Source organism: Lutjanus erythropterus, chromosome 19 (genome assembly GCF_056507025.1).
Source record: "Lutjanus erythropterus isolate fLutEry1 chromosome 19, fLutEry1.hap2, whole genome shotgun sequence".
In the NCBI taxonomy this organism is placed as follows: Eukaryota; Metazoa; Chordata; class Actinopteri; order Lutjaniformes; family Lutjanidae; genus Lutjanus; species Lutjanus erythropterus.
This window is the reverse complement of record NC_139335.1, coordinates 26,760,204-26,780,446: the sequence shown is the minus strand read 5'-3', so window position 1 is coordinate 26,780,446 and position 20,243 is coordinate 26,760,204. Positions and strand designations below refer to the sequence as shown.

At 37.7% G+C, this 20,243-nt stretch overlaps 1 pseudogene and 1 gene segment (V, D, J or C); both read right to left on the bottom strand.

The window, feature by feature from the left end:
• Positions 1-8,713: 8,713 nt before the first annotated feature.
• On the bottom strand, positions 8,714-9,165 carry LOC146310000 (Ig heavy chain V region XIG14 pseudogene; annotated as a pseudogene).
• A 3,125-nt stretch (positions 9,166-12,290) lies between these two features.
• LOC146309999 (immunoglobulin heavy variable 3-30-3-like) lies at positions 12,291-12,739 on the bottom strand. The segment is given in 2 exon segments: positions 12,291-12,595; positions 12,697-12,739. Coding segments are annotated over 2 exon segments (348 nt in total).
• Between the last annotated feature and the right edge of the window lie 7,504 nt (positions 12,740-20,243).

Here is a 20,243-nt window from a genome sequence, read left to right as displayed (position 1 = left end):
TCAGATTCTGTCAGAGTCTGACCATCAACACCTGTCAAGACACAAAACATATGGTTGTCATGTGTTACATTAGAAGTACAGAAAAATATGTCAAAAAAAGATCAGTGAATATTTTCACCTGTCCAGCAGATAGTTAAAAGCAGCAGTCCTGTCCTATAGTCCATCATGTTAAACTGTGTGTCCACTGTTCTCTGTCCTCCTCTCTGCAGTCAGATAAGTAGAGGTGGAAGACATCTGAGTTTTGCATTGACTCCTCCTCACAGTATAGAAGTGGATTTGACTTGGATCTCAGTTATTGTTTGGTGAAATTAGAGAATGAATATTTACTGTACATGAGTTGTTCCACCAAGAGTCTCTTAATTTGTGCAACAAGCTGACAAACAATTTAAGTTGTTTGTCCTTCATTGTTAGACACAGTCTGCAACAAGTTATATATTTTACAACAGTTTATTAATTTTACATTACCCTTAAAATATCTTAAATCTTAAGAGGAAAAAACAAGTAAGAATCAACAAATGTTGTTCATCATGTTTTAATGTTGATTTTCTGTGTTCATATGTCATATTATACCACATTTTGTTGTTACTCATCTTAGTATTGATTCAGTTATTTTCATATTACATGAACTAAAACCAAAGGCTGCCTGTGAGACATCTAACATAATGGTACAATTTAAAAATAGTCAACATGTCAGTAAAAAAATATTCAGAGTAGAACAATTTCTAATTAATAAACACAGGCACATGTTCACTTCCTTATGAGACAAAGGAAAATTAGGCTCATTTTATTTTTATTAAATGCTTATATCTTTATTATACTTTATTCAAAGATTACAAATGTAAAATGAAGAGACACTGAAGAAGTTATGTTTCATTTCTTGTTGTAAAGAGCTTTTGAAAACTCTTGTGAGCTGAAATAATGCTGTCATTAATTCACATGAAGATTGAGAGTCAGACAGAGAAGGTGCTTAAATGCCTTTATCATAATTGTTTATTCTAATGAACCATGATATTCATTTTACTTTTTCATTGTTAAATGTGTCTGTTTCTGTCTTTACTGTAACAGGTCTGCTGATGGTTTGTCTTATTGTGTCTCTCTGGCACAGTAGTACACAGCAGTGTCTTCAGGCTGCACATTCTGTCCATTTAGAGTCACTGTCTTACTGTGCTGTGATCAGACTGTCAGTGTCTCTGCCTCAGTGAGACTCACAGGAGACACACATACACACACACACACACACACACACACACACACACACACACAGACAATCAGTGGTTCCCACTGGGGGGTGTAGAGCCACAGCAGAGGGTGCACAGATAATCAGGGGAGAAAATGAAATTAACTTGAATGCATATAATCTGTAATAAACAAACAAGACTTTGTTGATCATGCTGACCTTTATTTCACAACAGTTCACCTTTATTGTTAAAAATATAATACACAACATTTTCTTTAAAACCAATGTATAGGAGTAGTAGTAGTAGAAGTAGTAGTAGTAGTAGAAGTAATAGTAGAAGTAATAGTAGTAATAGTAGTAGTAGTAGTAGTAGTAGTAGTAGTAGTAGTAGTAGTAGTAGTAGTAGTAGTCCACTGGTTATGACATCCTGTGTGGATCTGTTGGTTCTGGATGCAGACTGTTGAGGGTCCAGACTGGTAAGGATGTTTTTCTTTTCTTTTTTTTTTTTAAAGATTATTTTTTGGGTTTTTGCCTTTATTTTGGACAGGGACAGCTGAAGATAAGACAGGAAAGGGAGTAGAGAGAGGGAGAATGACATGCAGTAAATGGGTCACAGGCGCTGCAGAGGAGCAACAGCCTCAGTACATGGGGCGAACGCTCTACCAACGGAGCTATGGGAGCAGAAGAGGATGTTTTTCTTTGTGTGTTAGAAAAGCAGTTTGTCAAAGTTCTTCATTAGAATGGGGATGAGTGTCAAAGCACAGTAGTGATTTAGACGAGACACTGCAGACTGTTTTAGGTAGGACGTGGTGGCTGTCTTGAAGCAGGTGGAAACTCTCTCCTGTGACACTGACATGTAAAAGATGTCAGTGATGACATCTACTAGGTAGTTGACACATGTTGTTAGTACACAACCAGGGATGTTATCAGGCCCTGAGGCTTTACTCATGTTCACTCTCAGCAGGGTTCTTTTCACATCTGGACAGCGTGGCCTCACATGATGGAGACGCTCCTGTTTTTGTAGCCTGTGATGTTCTGGATCACTTGCCACATATCTTTGTTGTTGGTGGTGTTGAGGTGTCTCTCCAGTCTCTGCTGATGTCTCTGCTTTGACTCCATGAGGACAGATTTCACTCTCATGTTAAGACTCACTTTAGATTCCACATCAAGTACAGACATGATTGTGTCTTTATTTGTAGAAATGTTTACTGTTTGTGAAAGTTTAATTTCTGACACCAGATTGTTTTGATTCTTTGGCCCCTTTGATCAACAACTGTTTCTTTTTTTTTAATGTTGTTTTTATGTATTTAATATTTAGTGATAAAACTTTTCATGACATTGTGTGGCCATTATTAAAAAAAAAACTATATGTAATGTTTAAAATATAGAATATAAAGTCGATACTGAGAAAAAATACTTCATGCTTTGGCTCTACCTGCCTGACAGAAGTATGGTAGGATTTTGTACAGCTGCTCAACCAACTCCAGTCACTGTGAGTCTCGAGCACAATAATAAACAGCAGAATCTTCAATCTTCAGACTGTTCATCTGCAGATACACCTGCTGTCTGCTGTTGTCTCTGGAGATGGTAAACCGACCCTGAACTGACTGAGAGTAGTAGATCTCACCACCGTTAGTCTGAATCCACGCAATCCACTCCAGTCCTTTTCCAGGAGCCTGTCTGATCCAGGCCATATAGTAGCTGCTGAATGAGAATCCAGAGGCTGTACAGGTCAATCTGTGAGATTCTCCAGGTCTTTTAACCACTGGTTCAGATTCTGTCAGAGTCTGACCATCAACACCTGTGAAATCCAAAAAGAAATGCATGTCATGTGTTAGTTTGGCAGCTCGAATGAAAATATTTCAAATAAAGATCAGTGAATATCTTCACCTGTCCAGCAGATAGTTAAAAGCAGCAGTCCTGTCCTATAGTCCATCATGTTAAACTGTGTGTCCACTGTTCTCTGTCCTCCTCTCTGCAGTCAGATAAGTAGAGGTGGAAGACATCTGAGTTTTGCATTGACTCCTCCTCACAGAAACAAGTGAACTGGATGTATTTAATGGACTGGATGAGTCAACCCTCCACATCATCTGTTTTCATGTTTGTCCAACATTTTTTTAATATGAAAATGTCTATCAGTATTAACACCACAAGCACATTTATTCTGATGAATGTGTTTATAATAGAAGAAAACTCACAGTGCAGACTTTTAAAAATGAATATAAAACCAAAATTGTGTAAATAATATGAATTTTCTGCAGCTTGTTTTATGTTTGGAGCTGTAAGGACTTAATGGTTGCAGTGTTTGCAGATCTTTGAAGCCACAGACAAACAGAGAAAAAAACTAGTGGATTTATGTTAGAATGAAGTTATATTAGTGGGGAAAGAAAGGCATTCAAATTACTGTCCTAGCTGTCAAATATACAGAGCAGATCTACTGCTGTTTATTTTATCTCAGTGAAGAGAAACTAATAACATGAGATGACTTAAATTTCTATGTGACGTTGCAAATGAGCTTAAAACCCCTCAGTTTCTGTTAAATGCAATGCATTTATTGATTAAATAAATTTGTTATATAAAAAATTATCTACATGAAAGAAAAGATCTTTTGTAGCAGATTTAGTGTATCTAGTCTATGCAGTCCCTGCAGGCAGGACTGCAGAAAGACAGTAGCTCTCATTTCAGTGAACACAAACCAAAGCTCAACATTAGTCTTCAGATTGTAAATGCAGTTTAGATATTTTGCAAAATAATTCACCAAATGAAAGTGCTGTTGTAGTTTAATGATTGTTATCTTTAAAGAACAGGTTCCACTAAATTGTATATCTGAAAAAGTGACGTATTCTTACTTTGTAATACTTTCTCTTTTATATTTAAGTGTTTTAAACATGTTTATAATCCTGTTTCACAAAATGAAATTTTTGCAGTGACTTTTCTTATGAGAGAGAGTGAAAGTGTGTGTGTGTGTGTGTGTGTGTGTGTGTGTGTGTGTGTGTGTGTGTGTGTGTGTGTGTGTGTGTGTGTGTGTCTGTCTGTCTAAAATTATTTTCTCTAATGATGAATAATGAATTATTGACATTACAAAGACTAATAACTTTCAATAGAAGTGCAAAGTGCACACATGACAGGATCATCTTAAACAGATCAGTCACCATGACAACTGCAGCAACTATAGTGTTTATGTCTTTGTGTTTATTGGGACCCAGAAAAACAAGGATTAAACTATTATGATGAATGACATACAAAATGAACAAGACATTATATCAGACCATGGGACTGGCCTGAGCTGGAGAGAAAAGGGTGTGTGTGCTTCTGTCACAGCCTGATGTTGGTTGGATATTAACGTTAGATAAGCTGTGCATAAGGACATCTGTCTCCTTGCATGAAAATCTTTTCTCTAAGTTTTCTCCTGATAATTCCATCATCATGCTGCTAATGTTTGTCCTCTGGTTGCACCTGCTTCTTAAAGGTGATGAGAGCTGACTTTTTGATGTGTTTATTACATTTTAGGCCGAAAAAACAGACCCATATCTCACCCTGTGCACCCATAGCAAAGATAGCAAAGGTATATTTAGACATGCCTTGAACCATGAGCTTTAGATCTCCATAAGACAGTGAGACAGAGTTTATCACACTGACAGCCAGAAGACATTTCATACAACTCTGACTGATCCCAGTGGTTCTGGTAAATAGAGGAAGTAGTTTTTCTACAATTCTCCTGTTATTGTCTCTCACTGTGTCTCTTCTGGCACAGTAATACACAGCTGTGTCCTCAGTCTTCAGACTGTCCATCTGTAGATAGAGTTTACTGCTGGAGTCGTCTCTGGAGATGGTGAATCTACCTCGAACTGACTGAGAGTAAGAGATAGGAGAACTAGATGTGCCTATATAAGCGATCCACTCCAGTCCTTTTCCAGGAGCCTGTCTGGTCCAGACCATAGGGTAGCTGCTGAATGTGAATCCAGAGGCTGTACAGGTCAATCTGTGAGATTCTCCAGGTCTTTTAACCACTGGTTCAGATTCTGTCAGAGTCTGACCATCGACACCTGTCAAGACAGAAAAGAATATTATGTGAATTAAGTTGAAAACTGATGTTACAACTGCAAAACAAGATCAGTGAATATTTTCACCTGTCCAGCAGATAGTTAAAAGCAGCAGTCCTGTCCTATAGTCCATCATGTTAAACTGTGTGTCCACTGTTCTCTGTCCTCCTCTCTGCAGTCAGATAAGTAGAGGTGAAGACATCTGAGTTTTGCATTGACTCCTCCTCACAGGGAGGAGTGAACTGGACTGTACAGTATTTGGGTTGCAGTTTTGTATTTGGTTAAACTGGAGAATCAATATTCATTAGTCCAAGTAAGTCTATTTAAAGTTTGTCTAACTGTTTAAATTTTATTTGACTTAAATGTCTTCTTTTAATATTATTTTTTGGGCTTTTTGCCTCCATAGTAATAGTGACAGCTGAACATATGGCAGGAAAGGGAGTAGAGAGAGAGGGGATGACATGCAGCAAATGGGCTGCAGGTGGGAATTAAACTGACAGCCACTGCAGAGGACTGACAGCCTCAATACATGGTGCACAGACCATACAAACTGAGATATAGGGGTGCTCGCTTGGCTCAAATGTCTAAGAGTGTTAACACCATGGCCACATTTTCAGCCTTTTTTTCTTGGCATCATGGTTTCTCATGACTTCCTGTAAGAATACTGGGAATAATCTACAATATTCTTATTTGACCACCGATGTCCATTTATGGAAAACTGAGATGAAAATGATAAAAAACTTATTTTGTTCTTAAAAACTGTCATCTCATCATATTAAGTCATCCACCCAGGTTTATAATATATTTTTGATCAGAGTTGTTTTTTAGCCTACTTGGGAATGTGACATTGGAAATGTAGTATTTAATAATGCTCTGACAGTTGAAGGAACTCTGTTTATCTACTGGGTGATGAAATAAAAAGAATAAATGTCTTTATAGTAACATTCATAGAAATCTAATGTGGACATGTCAATGTGCTTTTGCAGATGTTGAGGAAACCCAGATGTCATTCAGATCTCATTGCTGTTTGTTGTGTGTGGAGGTTTTTGTGCAGCTGCTCCACTGTCTTCACTCACTGTGTAATCGAGCACAGAAGTAAACAGCAGAATCTTCTGCTGTCAGGCTCTTGACCTCCAGGTATTGAGTGCTGCTGGACACGTCTTGAGTAAAACTGAAACGGTTTTAAAGGAGCTGGCATAGGTTGGAGTGTTTGTTTCTGTGTTTATCCACCCAATCCACTCCAGAGCTCTCCCTGCTCTCTGTCTGATCCAGTTCATACTGTAGCTTGTCATGGTGTAACCAGATGTGATACATGACATCTTGACTGTCTCTCCAGGTCTTTTCACCTCAGAGGGAGACTGGTCCAGTTTGATCTCACTCCAAACTCCTGTTAAAGAAATAGTGATCACCATCCATCAAACTTGAAAGTGTTAAAAATTTTTAAAAACAAGTTTTTCTTAACATGTAATCACATAATTGATTTTCTTACCGTGAATAGAAGCTACAAATAATAAACACCAGACAACCATATTTCCCATTCTACAGTGAACTTTACAGTTCAGTGATTTCTCATCAAAGTCTTTTTAAGATTTATAAAACTGTGTCAGTTGTTCTCTTCAAATGATGTGACAGTGTGTGTTGGTGTGTTTATAAAGGAGGATGAGTTTGCATAGACCTCCCTCTGCAGGTTTAAAAGGAAGATAGAAGATGGATTTACTTTAACTGCTGTTTGTGTTGTGAGTATGTAGAGTTTTTAAAAAAGAAGACAAAATGTTGTAAAATTCTGAATCTGTGGAAACAAGGTATTACACTGTAAACATACAGTACATAGAGGCACAGGTACATATAGGAACATGTATGTAGGTACACATGTGTCACAAGTCACAGATTCAAGATGAGTCATGAACATTTATTTTGACATGGAAAATAAACTATTTATTATTTAAATCAATAACTTAAGGTTAATTTATACAGTTACTAAATTCATTTTTTTTTTTACAAATATTTAACAAGTCACAGAGTATTTTAACTAATCAACTTCAACTCCAGAACTGCAATAAAACTTTTTTAGCAGTTTGAAACTTTGTTTCACTGAGTGCGTTTATAATGATGCATAAAAGTGGAATTTATGGAATGTGCAGAAAGTAGTCTTGGTTTAATTTGTTAAATAAGTTTTTGTACAGAGTTTGATCTTCCTGTGTCACTGTGGCTCTCGAGCACAATAATAAACAGCAGAATCTTCAGTCTTCAGACTGTTCATCTGCAGATACACCTGCTGTCTGCTGTCGTCTCTGGAGATGGTAAACCGACCCTGAACTGACTGAGAGTAGAAGATGTAGCTACTATCATAAATAGCGGCAATCCACTCCAGTCCTTTTCCAGGAGCCTGTCTGATCCAGTTCATATAGTGGCTGCTGATTGTGAATCCAGAGGCTGTACAGGTCAATCTGTGAGATTCTCCAGGTCTTTTAACCACTGGTTCAGATTCTGTCAGAGTCTGACCATCAACACCTGTCAAGACAAAAGATATGTGTGTCATTCATTATGTTGCTGAAAAAAAAAGAAAATATTTCAAATGAAGATCAGTGAATATTTTCACCTGTCCAGCAGATAGTTAAAAGCAGCAGTCCTGTCCTATAGTCCATCATGTTAAACTGTGTGTCCACTGTTCTCTGTCCTCCTCTTTGCAGTCAGATAAGTAGAGGTGGAAGACATCTGAGTTTTGCATTGACTCCTCCTCACAGTATGGAAGTGGATTTCACTGTTTAGTGAAAATGGACCATGAATATTTACTGTCATTCCTCCAAGACTCCCTCTTTGCATGTTTCAGTTTATTTGTGCAACAGGTTGACAAACTCATTAATTAAGTTAATTGACCTTCATTATTAAACACAGTCTGTCTCATGTGAAAACTGTGACAATCATTTACAAATTATACAATACCCCTGAACTGACCTTTACATTACATTACATTCTCATCAGGTGTTAATAAGTCAAAGTACATCAGGGGAAAGAAAACACCAGCAAGAATAAACATGAAGAAAACTATTGTGAATATTAACTAAGCATTACACATACATTCAAGAAAAACCTATAACCAGACTGATACTATGAAAGCTATAAATAAATTCAAATAAATTGAATTCAAATTATGTTGTATTTTATTTCTTGTTTGGTTCAGTTCTTTTTAAAACACAGTGTGCTGAAATAATGCTGTCACTAATTTACAATAATACTATGAGTCAGACAGAGAAGACACTTTTTGAAAAATGCCTCCTGTTTTCATATTATTAATGTTGTTGTATATTATAGGAATAAAATGTGTTATATTCCTTTTACGTTTTCATTTTTAAATGTGTCTGTTTCTGTCTTTACTGTAACAGTGAGCTGGTGTTGAAATCATTAGTGGTCTGAGGGCTCCTCCTCTGGTGGCTTCATGTTACAAGTGTTCAGACACTGAGGGGTTTCTGTTCAGGTCTACTGATGGTTTGTCTTATTGTGTCTCTCTGGCACAGTAATACACAGCAGTGTCTTCAGGCTGCACGTTCTGTCCATTTAGAGTCATTGTTTTACTAGAAGAGTCAAAGGTGATACTGAACTTGTTCTTTAGTGAATCTTTGATGTATGTGGTCCATCCAACACCTCCCCTGATGATCCACTCCAGTCTTTTCCCTGCAGGCTGTCTGATCCAAGCTGTGTAGTAGCTGCTAACAGAATAAGAGACCTGACAGGTGATGGTCAGACGTTGACCTGGCTGCACAGTCACAGAGGCTGGCTGTGTCAACTGTTCACACTTGACACCTGTGGAGGAAAACATGTTGAATATTGAATCAGTGTAATAACAGTGATCAGTCAGTGTGCTGTGATCAGACTGTCAGTGTCTCTGCCTCAGTGAGACTCACAGGATCCAGCAGCCAGCAGCAGCAGCAGAGCTACAGAGAACATGGTTGGTATTGAAGGTGATCTGATGGGAGCTTCTCTTCTTCTGCACCTAAAGGCCCATTTATTCTCCATGTTAGATATGCATATATGCAAAAGGATGGAGCCTTCTGTCTGTACTCTGTGTTCATTTCATCCATACATCTGCACGTTTTCTGAAAGCTCACAGTTCAAATAAAGCAGTACCACCAGCAGTTGTAGGAGCAGTGTAGTACTGTAGCCAGTAGTTCAAGTGAGACATGAGAACAGGACACAACAAAGAAGTTTTAAAATCCAGTAGAATAAAACCCAATGACATTCCTTGTCAAATAGGCAGTGAAAAAACTCTCCATCCACATATCACTATGTATTTAATGGCACACAAACCACCTGTCTACAACGCTGCCTCCATTTTTGCCTCTTTTTCAAGAGGTTCATTATTACATCCTCCTCCAGCGTTGCCATGTTTGCTGTTGTCAGAAACTTTTGACTCTTCTTTGTGAGTTGACTCTCAAGTGGCGCGACACCAGATATACAAGATCTGGCGATACCTTCACACCTGTGTTTACATGCTACCTGGAAGTGACTCAGACAGCAGAGGTTTTCTCAGAAATAGTGACTTGTTACGTGCACAGTTGACTTTCAACGTGCACTTTGACTGCAAACTTTCAACAAAGAAGAAAATGTCAGAGGACTTCGACATAGAAGAGGAGCAAAATTTCTTTGTTGCAGCCGTGACACTTGAGCGAGAGCTTGAGGCGTGTGCACGCGGATCAGGTCTGACAGGCCACAGTTGACATGTAGGCTAAAATAATATAAAAATAATAGTCTTTTTGGGTCTTTTTCTATCTGTGTGTGTGTGTGTGTGTGTGTGTGTATGTGTGTGTGTGTGTGTGTGTGTGTCTGTGTGTGTGCACCATCAAAACAGAATGTTGTGATGATGTCATCAGTGCTCTATCTGTGTGTGTGTGTGTGTTTGTGGGGAATGTGTGGCATCAAAACAGAATGTTGTGATGATGTCATCAGTGCTCTATCTCTGTGTGTGTGTGTGTGTGTGTGTGTGTGTGTGTGTGTGTGTGTGTGTGCACCATCAAAACAGAATGTTGTGATGATGTCATCAGTGTTCTTTCTGTGTGTGTGTGTGTGTGTGTGTGTGTGTGTGTGTGTGTGTGTGTTTGTGGGGAATGTGTGCCATCAAAACAGAATGTTGTGATGATGTCATCAGTGCTCTATCTGTGTGTGTGTGTGTGTGTGTGTGTGTGTGTGTGTGTGTGTGTGTGTGCGTGTGTGTGTTTGTGTTACATAACTAGTAACTTGCAAGCATGGGCCTATCAAGTGTGAGCCTAACAACTTTGATAAAAGCTGCCACCACCCCACACATTAAAAATCCACTCCATCAGTTTTCCTTCACACTGTCTGATCCAACCTGTTCCATAGCTGTCATCAGTCACAGAATAACCAGAGAGCTGACAGGTGATGGTCAAAGACTGTCCAGGCTGCACAACCATTGAGTCTGGCTGGATGAGATCAATACTGTTCACACCTGTGGAAACAGAAATCAACATTATCTCCATCATTCAAGTGAATATTCAGTGTTTCTAATGTGTTTCTTAGTGTGAATCCACTGAAAGCTCCTCACAGGATCCAGCAGCCACTCTCAGAGGCTTCAAGCCTTGTCAGATGATGAGCAGTTAAAGATAGTTTTCACCATCATAATTATTATTGTTATTATTATTATTATTTTTATTATTATTATTATTATTATTATTATTATTATTATTATTATTATTATTATTATTACTGTTATCACTGAAAACATACAATGCCAAAGTATTGATGAAACTGATGGAAACCATTGTTGCTAAATTAAATTAAGAACTTTTTTTAAATCTAAAGTATATTTCTGTCTTTACTGTAACAGTGAGCTGGTGTTGAAATTATTAGTGGTCTGAGGGCTCCTCCTCTGGTGGCTTCATGTTACAAGTGTTAGGATTTTGTACAGCTGCTCAACCAACTCCAGTCACTGTGAGTCTCGAGCACAATAATAAACAGCAGAATCTTCAGTCTTCAGACTGTTCATCTGCAGATACACCTGCTGTCTGCTGTTGTCTCTGGAGATGGTAAACCGACCCTGAACTGACTGAGAGTAGGATTTGCTGCCACCACCACTGCTAATCCAGGCAACCCACTCCAGCCCTTTTCCAGGAGCCTGTCTGATCCAGTTCATCTCAAAGCTGCTGAATGTGAATCCAGAGGCTGTACAGGTCAATCTGTGAGATTCTCCAGGTCTTTTAACCACTGGTTCAGATTCTGTCAGAGTCTGACCATCAACACCTGTCAAGACAAATGATATGCATATCATTTGCTGAGAAAAATGAAAATGTGTCAAATAAAGATCAGTGAATATCTTCACCTGTCCAGCAGATAGTTAAAAGCAGCAGTCCTGTCCTATAGCCCATCATGTTAAACTGTGTGTCCACTGTTCTCTGTCCTCCTCTCTGCAGTCAGATAAGTAGAGGTGGAAGACATCTGAGTTTTGCATTGACTCCTCCTCACAGAGAGGAAATATCTGGATTTGAGTGTTTGGTAAAACTGGAGAATGAATACTACTGTAATCCCTCCAAGAGTCCCTTTTTTGCATGTTTCAGTATAATTTGTGCAGCAGATTGACAAACACATGATTTAAGTTGGTTGAGCTTCATTATTAAGTGCAGTCTGCATCATGAGAAGACTCTGACAATACACCTGAACTGAAAGTGGTTGTAAGTCAAACCATTTTCAGGACATCAAGAGAAATAAAACACCAGTATGAATAAAAGTGAAGAAAACTGTTGAGAATATTAATTAAATCTTAAAAACAAATTCAGAAAACATATCAACCCACTGATGTCATGAATGTCCATGTTTTTCAGTCAAGGGAAATAAACTGTTTTATTTCTTGTTAGATTCAATGCTTTTTAAAACACACTGTGAACTGAAATAATGTTAGTTCACAATAACATTATGAGTCAGACAGACAAGACACTTTTTGAAAAATGCTTCCTGCAATTTAATATTATTAATACTGTTATATATTATAATAATAAAAGGTGTTCATGTTACAAGTGTTCAGACACTGAGGGGTTTTTGTTCAGGTCTACTGATGGTTTGTCTTATTGTGTCTCTCTGGCACAGTAATACACAGCAGTGTCTTCAGGCTGCACATTCTGTCCATTTAGAGTCACTGTGTTGCTGGAAGAGTCTGAGTTGATGCTGAACTTGTTCTTCAGTGAATCTTTGTAGTATGTTGTGGATCCAGCTCTCATTCCAATCCACTCCAGTCTTTTCCCTGCAGGCTGTCTGATCCAATGTGTGCGATAGGTGCTGACAGAATAAGAGAGCTGACAGGTGATGGTCAGACGTTGACCTGGCTGCACAGTCACAGAGGCTGGCTGTGTCAACTGTTCACACTTGACACCTGTGTAGGAAAACATGTTGAATATTGAATCAGTGTAATAACAGTGATCATTCAGTGTGCTGTGATCAGACTGTCAGTGTCTCTGCCTCAGTGAGACTCACAGGATCCAGCAGCCAGCAGCAGCAGCAGAGCTACAGAGAACATGGTTGGTATTGAAGGTGATCTGATGGGAGCTTCTCTTCTTCTGCTGCAACTGACAGCATGATATCAAGTCTTTATATCAGACTGTGAGGAAGTTCACTTTGCATAGAGAAGGACACTGACAGACTATAAAAGAAGGATCAACTGTCCTGTAGGTATTGGTATCCTTCACAAGAATTAAAAAAAAACTCATATTCAACAGAATATTTAATGTCTACAGTCTCAACTACATATGTGGGAACACCTGAGCTGCAAAAAGACTTTTTATCAGTGGGACCATGTTATCTGTGAGCTCAGATCACTGTCACACACAAACTCTCAGACATGAATAACAGAACCATCACACACCAAACCCTCACAGTAACACATGACACTGATCACCTCCTCAATCATCACTTCACCATGAAACCATCTGGAGGCTGATAAAGGACTTTAAAATGGGAAAAAAAGCTCATTTCAGTAGTTTTGTCCATTCTGCCTTTTCAGCACTAAACAAACTCCCTCACTGACATGTTGTGCACTCAGATATGTGGATGTTTTTATAGTGACCCTATGTCTTGTCTTTACCTGTATGTTTCACAGTTCTGCAGGCCCAGTTTCCCTCCTGTCCCTCTGTCTCAATAATTCTCCACTCTACCTGCCAGTCACTCCCACCTCATCAGCCCAACTCCACTCACCTGCAAGCTCAGCTGCAGCTCGTCTCCAGTCAGCCCAGTATAAAGCCTCTCCAGCACACTCACTTGAGGTCAGATTGTTCTGTTGTGTCCATGCAAGACTTTCCAGCACTCATACCCTGCCTGTCTCTGACTCTCATGCCTTGTCTGGTTCCCAGATATTCACCACAGCCCTCTGTCCCTGACCGTGAAATCTGTCTCTTTGTTCCTTGTTTTGCCTGCCTGTCCCTGTGGCTGCTTGGTGAGTCAGTCTGTCATCACTTCTCTGTTGTTCGTCCATTGTTGGCTGGTCTATCTGTCCTGTCAGCTCTCTCAGCTCCGACTCCTCCACCTGGCCCTGACTTTCCTGCTGCCTGTCCCTGGTCTGCTCTCCTGCATCAGCAGCCTGCTCAGCACAGTGACTGTGTGTGGGCTCCTAGCCCTAAGAACTGATACCTGTGTTCATCTGCCCACACTCCTGTTTTGCCTGAGCTTCATTAAAGATCATTACGTATCATCCCAGTTGTTCAATGTGCTGCACTTGGGTCCAGAATACACTGTAACAGTATGTTGCTGTGTTTAGTATGTTTATCTGTTTATACTTAGTATTATTATTATTTATTTTACTTATCTTTTTTTTTTCTTTTTTTTTTTTTTTCTCGATCATATATTGCAGCTATCAAGAATATTATTATTATTATTATCATTATTATTATTACTAATATCATTATTATCATCATCATTAGTATTATAATATTAGCTAGTTATGATTGTATGGATACATCAATGATTCAATTTGAATGTTTGATTTCTTTATGTTCCCACATATACTCCATGTCTGCGTCATTTCACGGAACACTGGTCCACTCTCTCTCTCTCTCTCTCACACACACACACACACGCACACACGCACACACACACACACACACACACACACACACACACACACACAGTACAGTTAATCGTTACCCCTAGACTTAACAATTACTTCTTTGTCCTCTGTATCTATATGTTCTATGTTATCTGTATTTGTCTGTGTACTTGTTTGTCATGTATGTATTTATCACTTTTCCCACGCGTTTCATCACCAATAAAAAAAAAAAAAAAAAAAAAAAGTATGTTTATCTGTTTCTGTGTTGAACAGGCTGTGAAAACAAATGAATAAAACCTACAATACAATCTAATCTAATACTTCTGAGTGTGTTATGTTGTAAAAATATTTTGGTGAATGTTAAATGTGGAGAACAACCCCTCTGACTTGTTTTGATGTGTTGAGTTTTTGTACAGAGTTTCTTCCTCTTGTATACACTACAATACACTGTACAATAATAAACAGCAGAATCTTCAGTCTTCAGACTGTTCATCTGCAGATACACCTGCTGTCTGCTGTTGTCTCTGGAGATGGTAAACCGACCCTGAACTGACTGAGAGTAGTGTTTGCTGCTACTATCATATTTGATATAAGCGATCCACTCCAGTCCTTTTCCAGGAGCCTGTCTGATCCAGTTCATATAGTGGCTGCTGAATGTGAATCCAGAGGCTGTACAGGTCAATCTGTGAGATTCTCCAGGTTTTTTAACCACTGGTTCAGATTCTGTCAGAGTCTGACCATCAACACCTGTCAAGACAGAAAAGAATATTATGTGAATTAAGTTGAAAACTGATGTTACAACTGCAAAACAAGACCAGTAAATATCTGCCTGTCCGGCAGATAGTTAAAAGCAGCAGTTCTGTCCTATAGTCCATCATGTTAAACTGTGTGTCCACTGTTCTCTGTCCTCCTCTCTGCAGTCAGATAAGTAGAGGTGGAAGACATTTGAGTTTTGCATTGACTCCTCCTCACAGGGAGGAAACAGCTGGGTCAGACTTGGATTTGTTATATTATTAATTAATATTAATTGTAATATGTAACCAAAAGTCACAATCAAAAATCACAATCAAACAGTTAAAGACTGACATTTATGTGTGACCTGATGATACTCAATGCACAGTACCCAGAATAACCAGGAACTAGAGACTACTGTACCAAAGTATAGATTTTATTACAGTGCATGGAATAATCCAATAAACCAATTCAAAAATATAATCAAAACTTAAAATAATAAACCAAGAAAATAAACGTAAATCAATATGAGGCCAAACTTCTCTATCAGGGTGACTAGTGTTGTGTGTGGGTGAAACAGACATAAATTATGTGGGCAAATTGTTAATAAACCACCAGTACACACTTATCAGTTCAAACTAAATCAAAACTGTTCTGCAACACTCAAAATTACTTAATTACAGTGAACTGAGGAGACTTAAACCACACACTAAAACACAGTGTCTCTACCACTCTACTCACCTTTAAACATTACAGATTTTTTTGTGTAATCACAAACTATGATAAGGATAATTGTAGCTATTCTTAATGTAAATATCAACATGAATCTAATAGAAAACATCATTATATTCAATATTTATTGGGGAAAAAAGCAGTAACCATCAAAAATGTTACTTTCTATAATTTTTACAGTGTTTCACATGTTTTCAAATAATTAAAACACTTTAAATATGATGCAAGCTCTTTTCCTGAGAGAATTCATTTACTGTCAGCACCTCCTCTATCATTCAAGCACAGCTTTTTAGGATTTGGAGCATTTATTCATTCATTTATTTGCTCACTTACTGTTTTTTCTTACTATATTTATGACAAACAGAAAAACAGTGACTGCAGGACCAGGATCACAAAAGTCTGAGAACTTAAATCTGATTCTAAGTTTGGATAGAAGTCATTTAGAAGACAAACAGAGAAACTTGGAGTCTCTGGAGAAAAACAGCTGCTCAGGAGATGTGACAAAATGCAAAAGACAACATCTGAGTGTGGACTTGAAAGTCAGTCAGTTAAGATCAATGAGAACAAGACCAGATCTGAGCGTCTCCTTATAGGAACAGGTTTGAAAAAAACTTGACACTCACTGCCCTCTACTGAGTTTATACAGGAAACTGCAACAATATTTTTCACCTTCATACTGAGGCTCCCTTTAGATTCCACATCAGACATTACTGTCTCTTGAAATGTTTTAGTATTTGTTGTAGTTTAATTTCAGCAAACAGATGTTGTGTTGTCTTTGGCCCTTTTATCAACAAGTGATATTTATTTATATGTTGATATTAATTTCTGGAATTAAATCATATAAAACAATATATATAATATAATAAAATACAGTAAAATCAATACAATATAAAAATAAAATATACACAGTTTAATAGAAATTCAAATAAAGGTACTTCACACTTGGGCTCTACCAGCCTGAGAGATGAGTCCTGTAGGATTTTGTACAGCTGCTCAACCAACTCCAGTCACTGTGTGGCTGCCGAGCACAATAATAAACAGCAGAATCTTCAGTCTTCAGACTGTTCATCTGCAGATACACCTGCCGTCTGCTGTTATCTTTGGTGATGGTAAACCGACCCTGAACTGACTGAGAGTAGAATTTCCTGTCATTATCATATTCAATCCAGGCAATCCACTCCAGTCCTTTTCCAGGAGCCTGTCGAACCCAGACCATATTGTAGCTGCTGAGTGAGAATCCAGAGGCTGTACAGGTCAATCTGTGAGATTCTCCAGGTCTTTTAACCACTGGTTCAGATTCTGTCAGAGTCTGACCATCAACACCTGTCAAGACACAAAACATATGGTTGTCATGTGTTACATTAGAAGTACAGAAAAAATATGTCAAATAAAGATCAGTGAATATTTTCACCTGTCCAGCAGATAGTTAAAAGCAGCAGTCCTGTCATATAGTCCATCATGTTAAACTGTGTGTCCACTGTTCTCTGTCCTCCTCTCTGCAGTCAGATAAGTAGAGGTGGAAGACATCTGAGTTTTGCATTGACTCCTCCTCACAGTGAGGAGAAAACTGGATTGTACTTGTGTGTTTCTTGTCTTTCTTGTCTGGTGAAACTAGAATGAATGTTTTATGACGCATTCATACAGTTGGTCAAATGTAAAACTTTTCTGATACATTTCAAATTGAGTAACTTGTTCATCAACATGAACACAGCAGTAGAATAACATCACACAGTCACACAGCAGACAGAAGCAGTAGTTACATCCTGGCACCTGACTGGCAGATTTTCACTCACCTCACAAATGAAACATGTCATCAACATAATATGATGTAGAGTTTCAGTGTCATTCACATTTTGAATCTGTTTGATTCAGAACAGTCATGATAAACTGTCCCAACACACTGACAGATTTTAGACATATTTATTAATTATATATATTTCATTGTTAACTGTCCACCGTCTGATGGAACATCTGTCCTCAAAGTCCTGATGTGCTTCAGTGTGAGTATAAACTGTAGTTCAGTCCACAGTTTGAGTGTCACTCAGTTCAGATCAATGAGATCAGCAGATATGAGAGTCTCCTTATAGAGACAGAGGAGAGACAAACTGGACACTGACTGACATCTAGTGTTTTTATAAAAGCAACTGCAACATTATTTTTCACTCTCATATTGAGACAAACTTTAGGTACCGAATAATATAAACATGAATGTATCTGAAATGTTAACAAGGAGTTTTTCTTTTACTTGGCTGTTTGGGAAGGAAAGGATCATTACAGGAAGACTTTTTGTTGATTTATGTGTTTAATGTTTATTCTTGTGTAACCAGTATTTGCAATGAAACAGGCTAAGAGTCTAATAGACCAATATCTTAAGTATGGGCCCTTCAAGAAGGATAGTAAGTAAACCAAAGACTGTTTAGTGAAACCAAGTAGAATGGATTTATTCCATAGCCAAATATAACTGTTTACTTCTCACATATATCACCTTGGCTTATCCAACAGTAATAAAAAAAATATAGACTCTTAAAAAAATAAAAATAAATAAAGAATTTGATTTCCCACAAATCTTGAAATAAATAAATAAATAAAAAAATAATAATTAAATTGTCCACCCCTCAGTTCTTTTGTTATTATCCGGGTAGTTCAAAGTTTAGTTCAGTTCAGTCAAGTCAGTAGGTTTTGTTTTTTTCAGTCAACTATGTAGTTTTAGTTCAGTTTTGGGCTCCTTTTTTGTATGTTTTGCTTAAGCTTATCTGTAAATCCAAGTGGAGATCTGGTAACTTCTCTTCTTCTTCTTCTCTTGGAAACCATAAAATACACCCACAACTTGAAAACAAAATTCACAGGGCAATAGTTTCTGCTAGCAGTAACATCTCATATCTCTTCTCAGAAAATTCACACAACACATTTTTTATACAGTAGTCACACACGACACGTTTCTCCGATTGTTTTTTTTTTTTATCCACATTGTTTTTCAAGCTAGCACCAAAAAAAAAAAAACACTCACCAGAGGATTGTCATCCAAAACATATCTAATAATGATCCTCCTTCATCCTGCCATGGTGTCCTGGAACAAGTTAAGCATCTTCTGGACAACTTTAACACTGAACTTCAACAAATAACAACAAGTTTTCCCTTTACTCTTTTGCTCGTCGTGTCGCTGGACTCCTTTGGTTTTTCTTCTGTGTGCTGCACTTTCCCTCCCTCTTTCTCCTCCATATTGCTGCTCCCTACAGGTGCATTTTGCAAGCGCTTAGCAAAAGTAGGGTTTAGAGTATCTGTTACATTTATGGGGGTTACAGTACCTTTTAGTAAGTTCAGTTCAGACCTGTCAGCATCTTCAATTTACTACACATCTCATAGAAAACAAATCACCACTGCTGTGTGTAGAGCTTTGTCTCACTCTTGTGGACAATCTGAGTAATGCACAGGCATTTTCTGGAGTTGAATAATCTGGAGTTGGACAAAAAGAGTAAAACTTTTTTGGAGTTCAGTCTCTCATTTAGACTACAGCTTGTGCTCAGAGACAGTCTGTAGTGGTGTAATATTTTGGTTGTCATTCACTGCGTGTTGAGGCGCACGATTTAACAGTACTTGAGATGTCCATTAATATTTACAGCTTTGTTGCTGCGCCTGTAAGTCTTCACTTGGACTTTTTCGTGAGCAGTGCTGCACAGAGTCCTGACAATCTGTAATCAAGTACAAATAATGTTACAATAATAAAAAACGACTCAATTGAAAATAAAAGTACTAGTGTCAGAAAAATACTTAAGTAGAAGTGTATACATACTTTTTAACTATTGGTGTTTAATGCATTATCATCAGCAGCATTCAATCAAAGGAGTTTTTGTTTCTCCACTAATTAGTAATTAACAATTTATAACACAAAAAACAGATGGTTTAAAAACAGACATCTTTGTTTGGTCATTTATTGGTTGTTTTAAATTTAAGTTTCCTTATTCAACAAATGGCTTCACCAGACAAAACAAAGTCAAATAAGGTTCTATTACTTCCACTTTCTAGACCATTGATAAAATATTGATTAATACAGTTTTTTTATAAAATAAAATTCTTGAATCCATTAATGATTAATCATGAACATCCTTATTCTAGACCTGTGCATATGTTCTTGTTTTCACTGGCCTAGTTGCAATCAGATAACCCGATTGGCTAAAAAAAAAATGCAGATGAAAATTGTACTCAGTACTCTTGATCTTAAAAATAACTGAGTATATTACATAGTGTAGTGCATAAATAAGCACAAGTAAAGACTTTTCTACTTAATTATAATAATTTGAGTATTTGTACACTCATCACTACTGAGTTGATTCAAGCTCAGTTTATTCAAAAGACCAGAACTGTGTACATGTCTGATGCTACTGGGACATAGTATGCTGTAGTGCTGCAGATAATAAACAGTTTTATATATCATCATTTGTTTTATTGTAAACACTTTGATAAATCACAACAAACTTGCAACTTGCAACTTGTTTTTCAAATTGGAGTATTTTTCTAAATG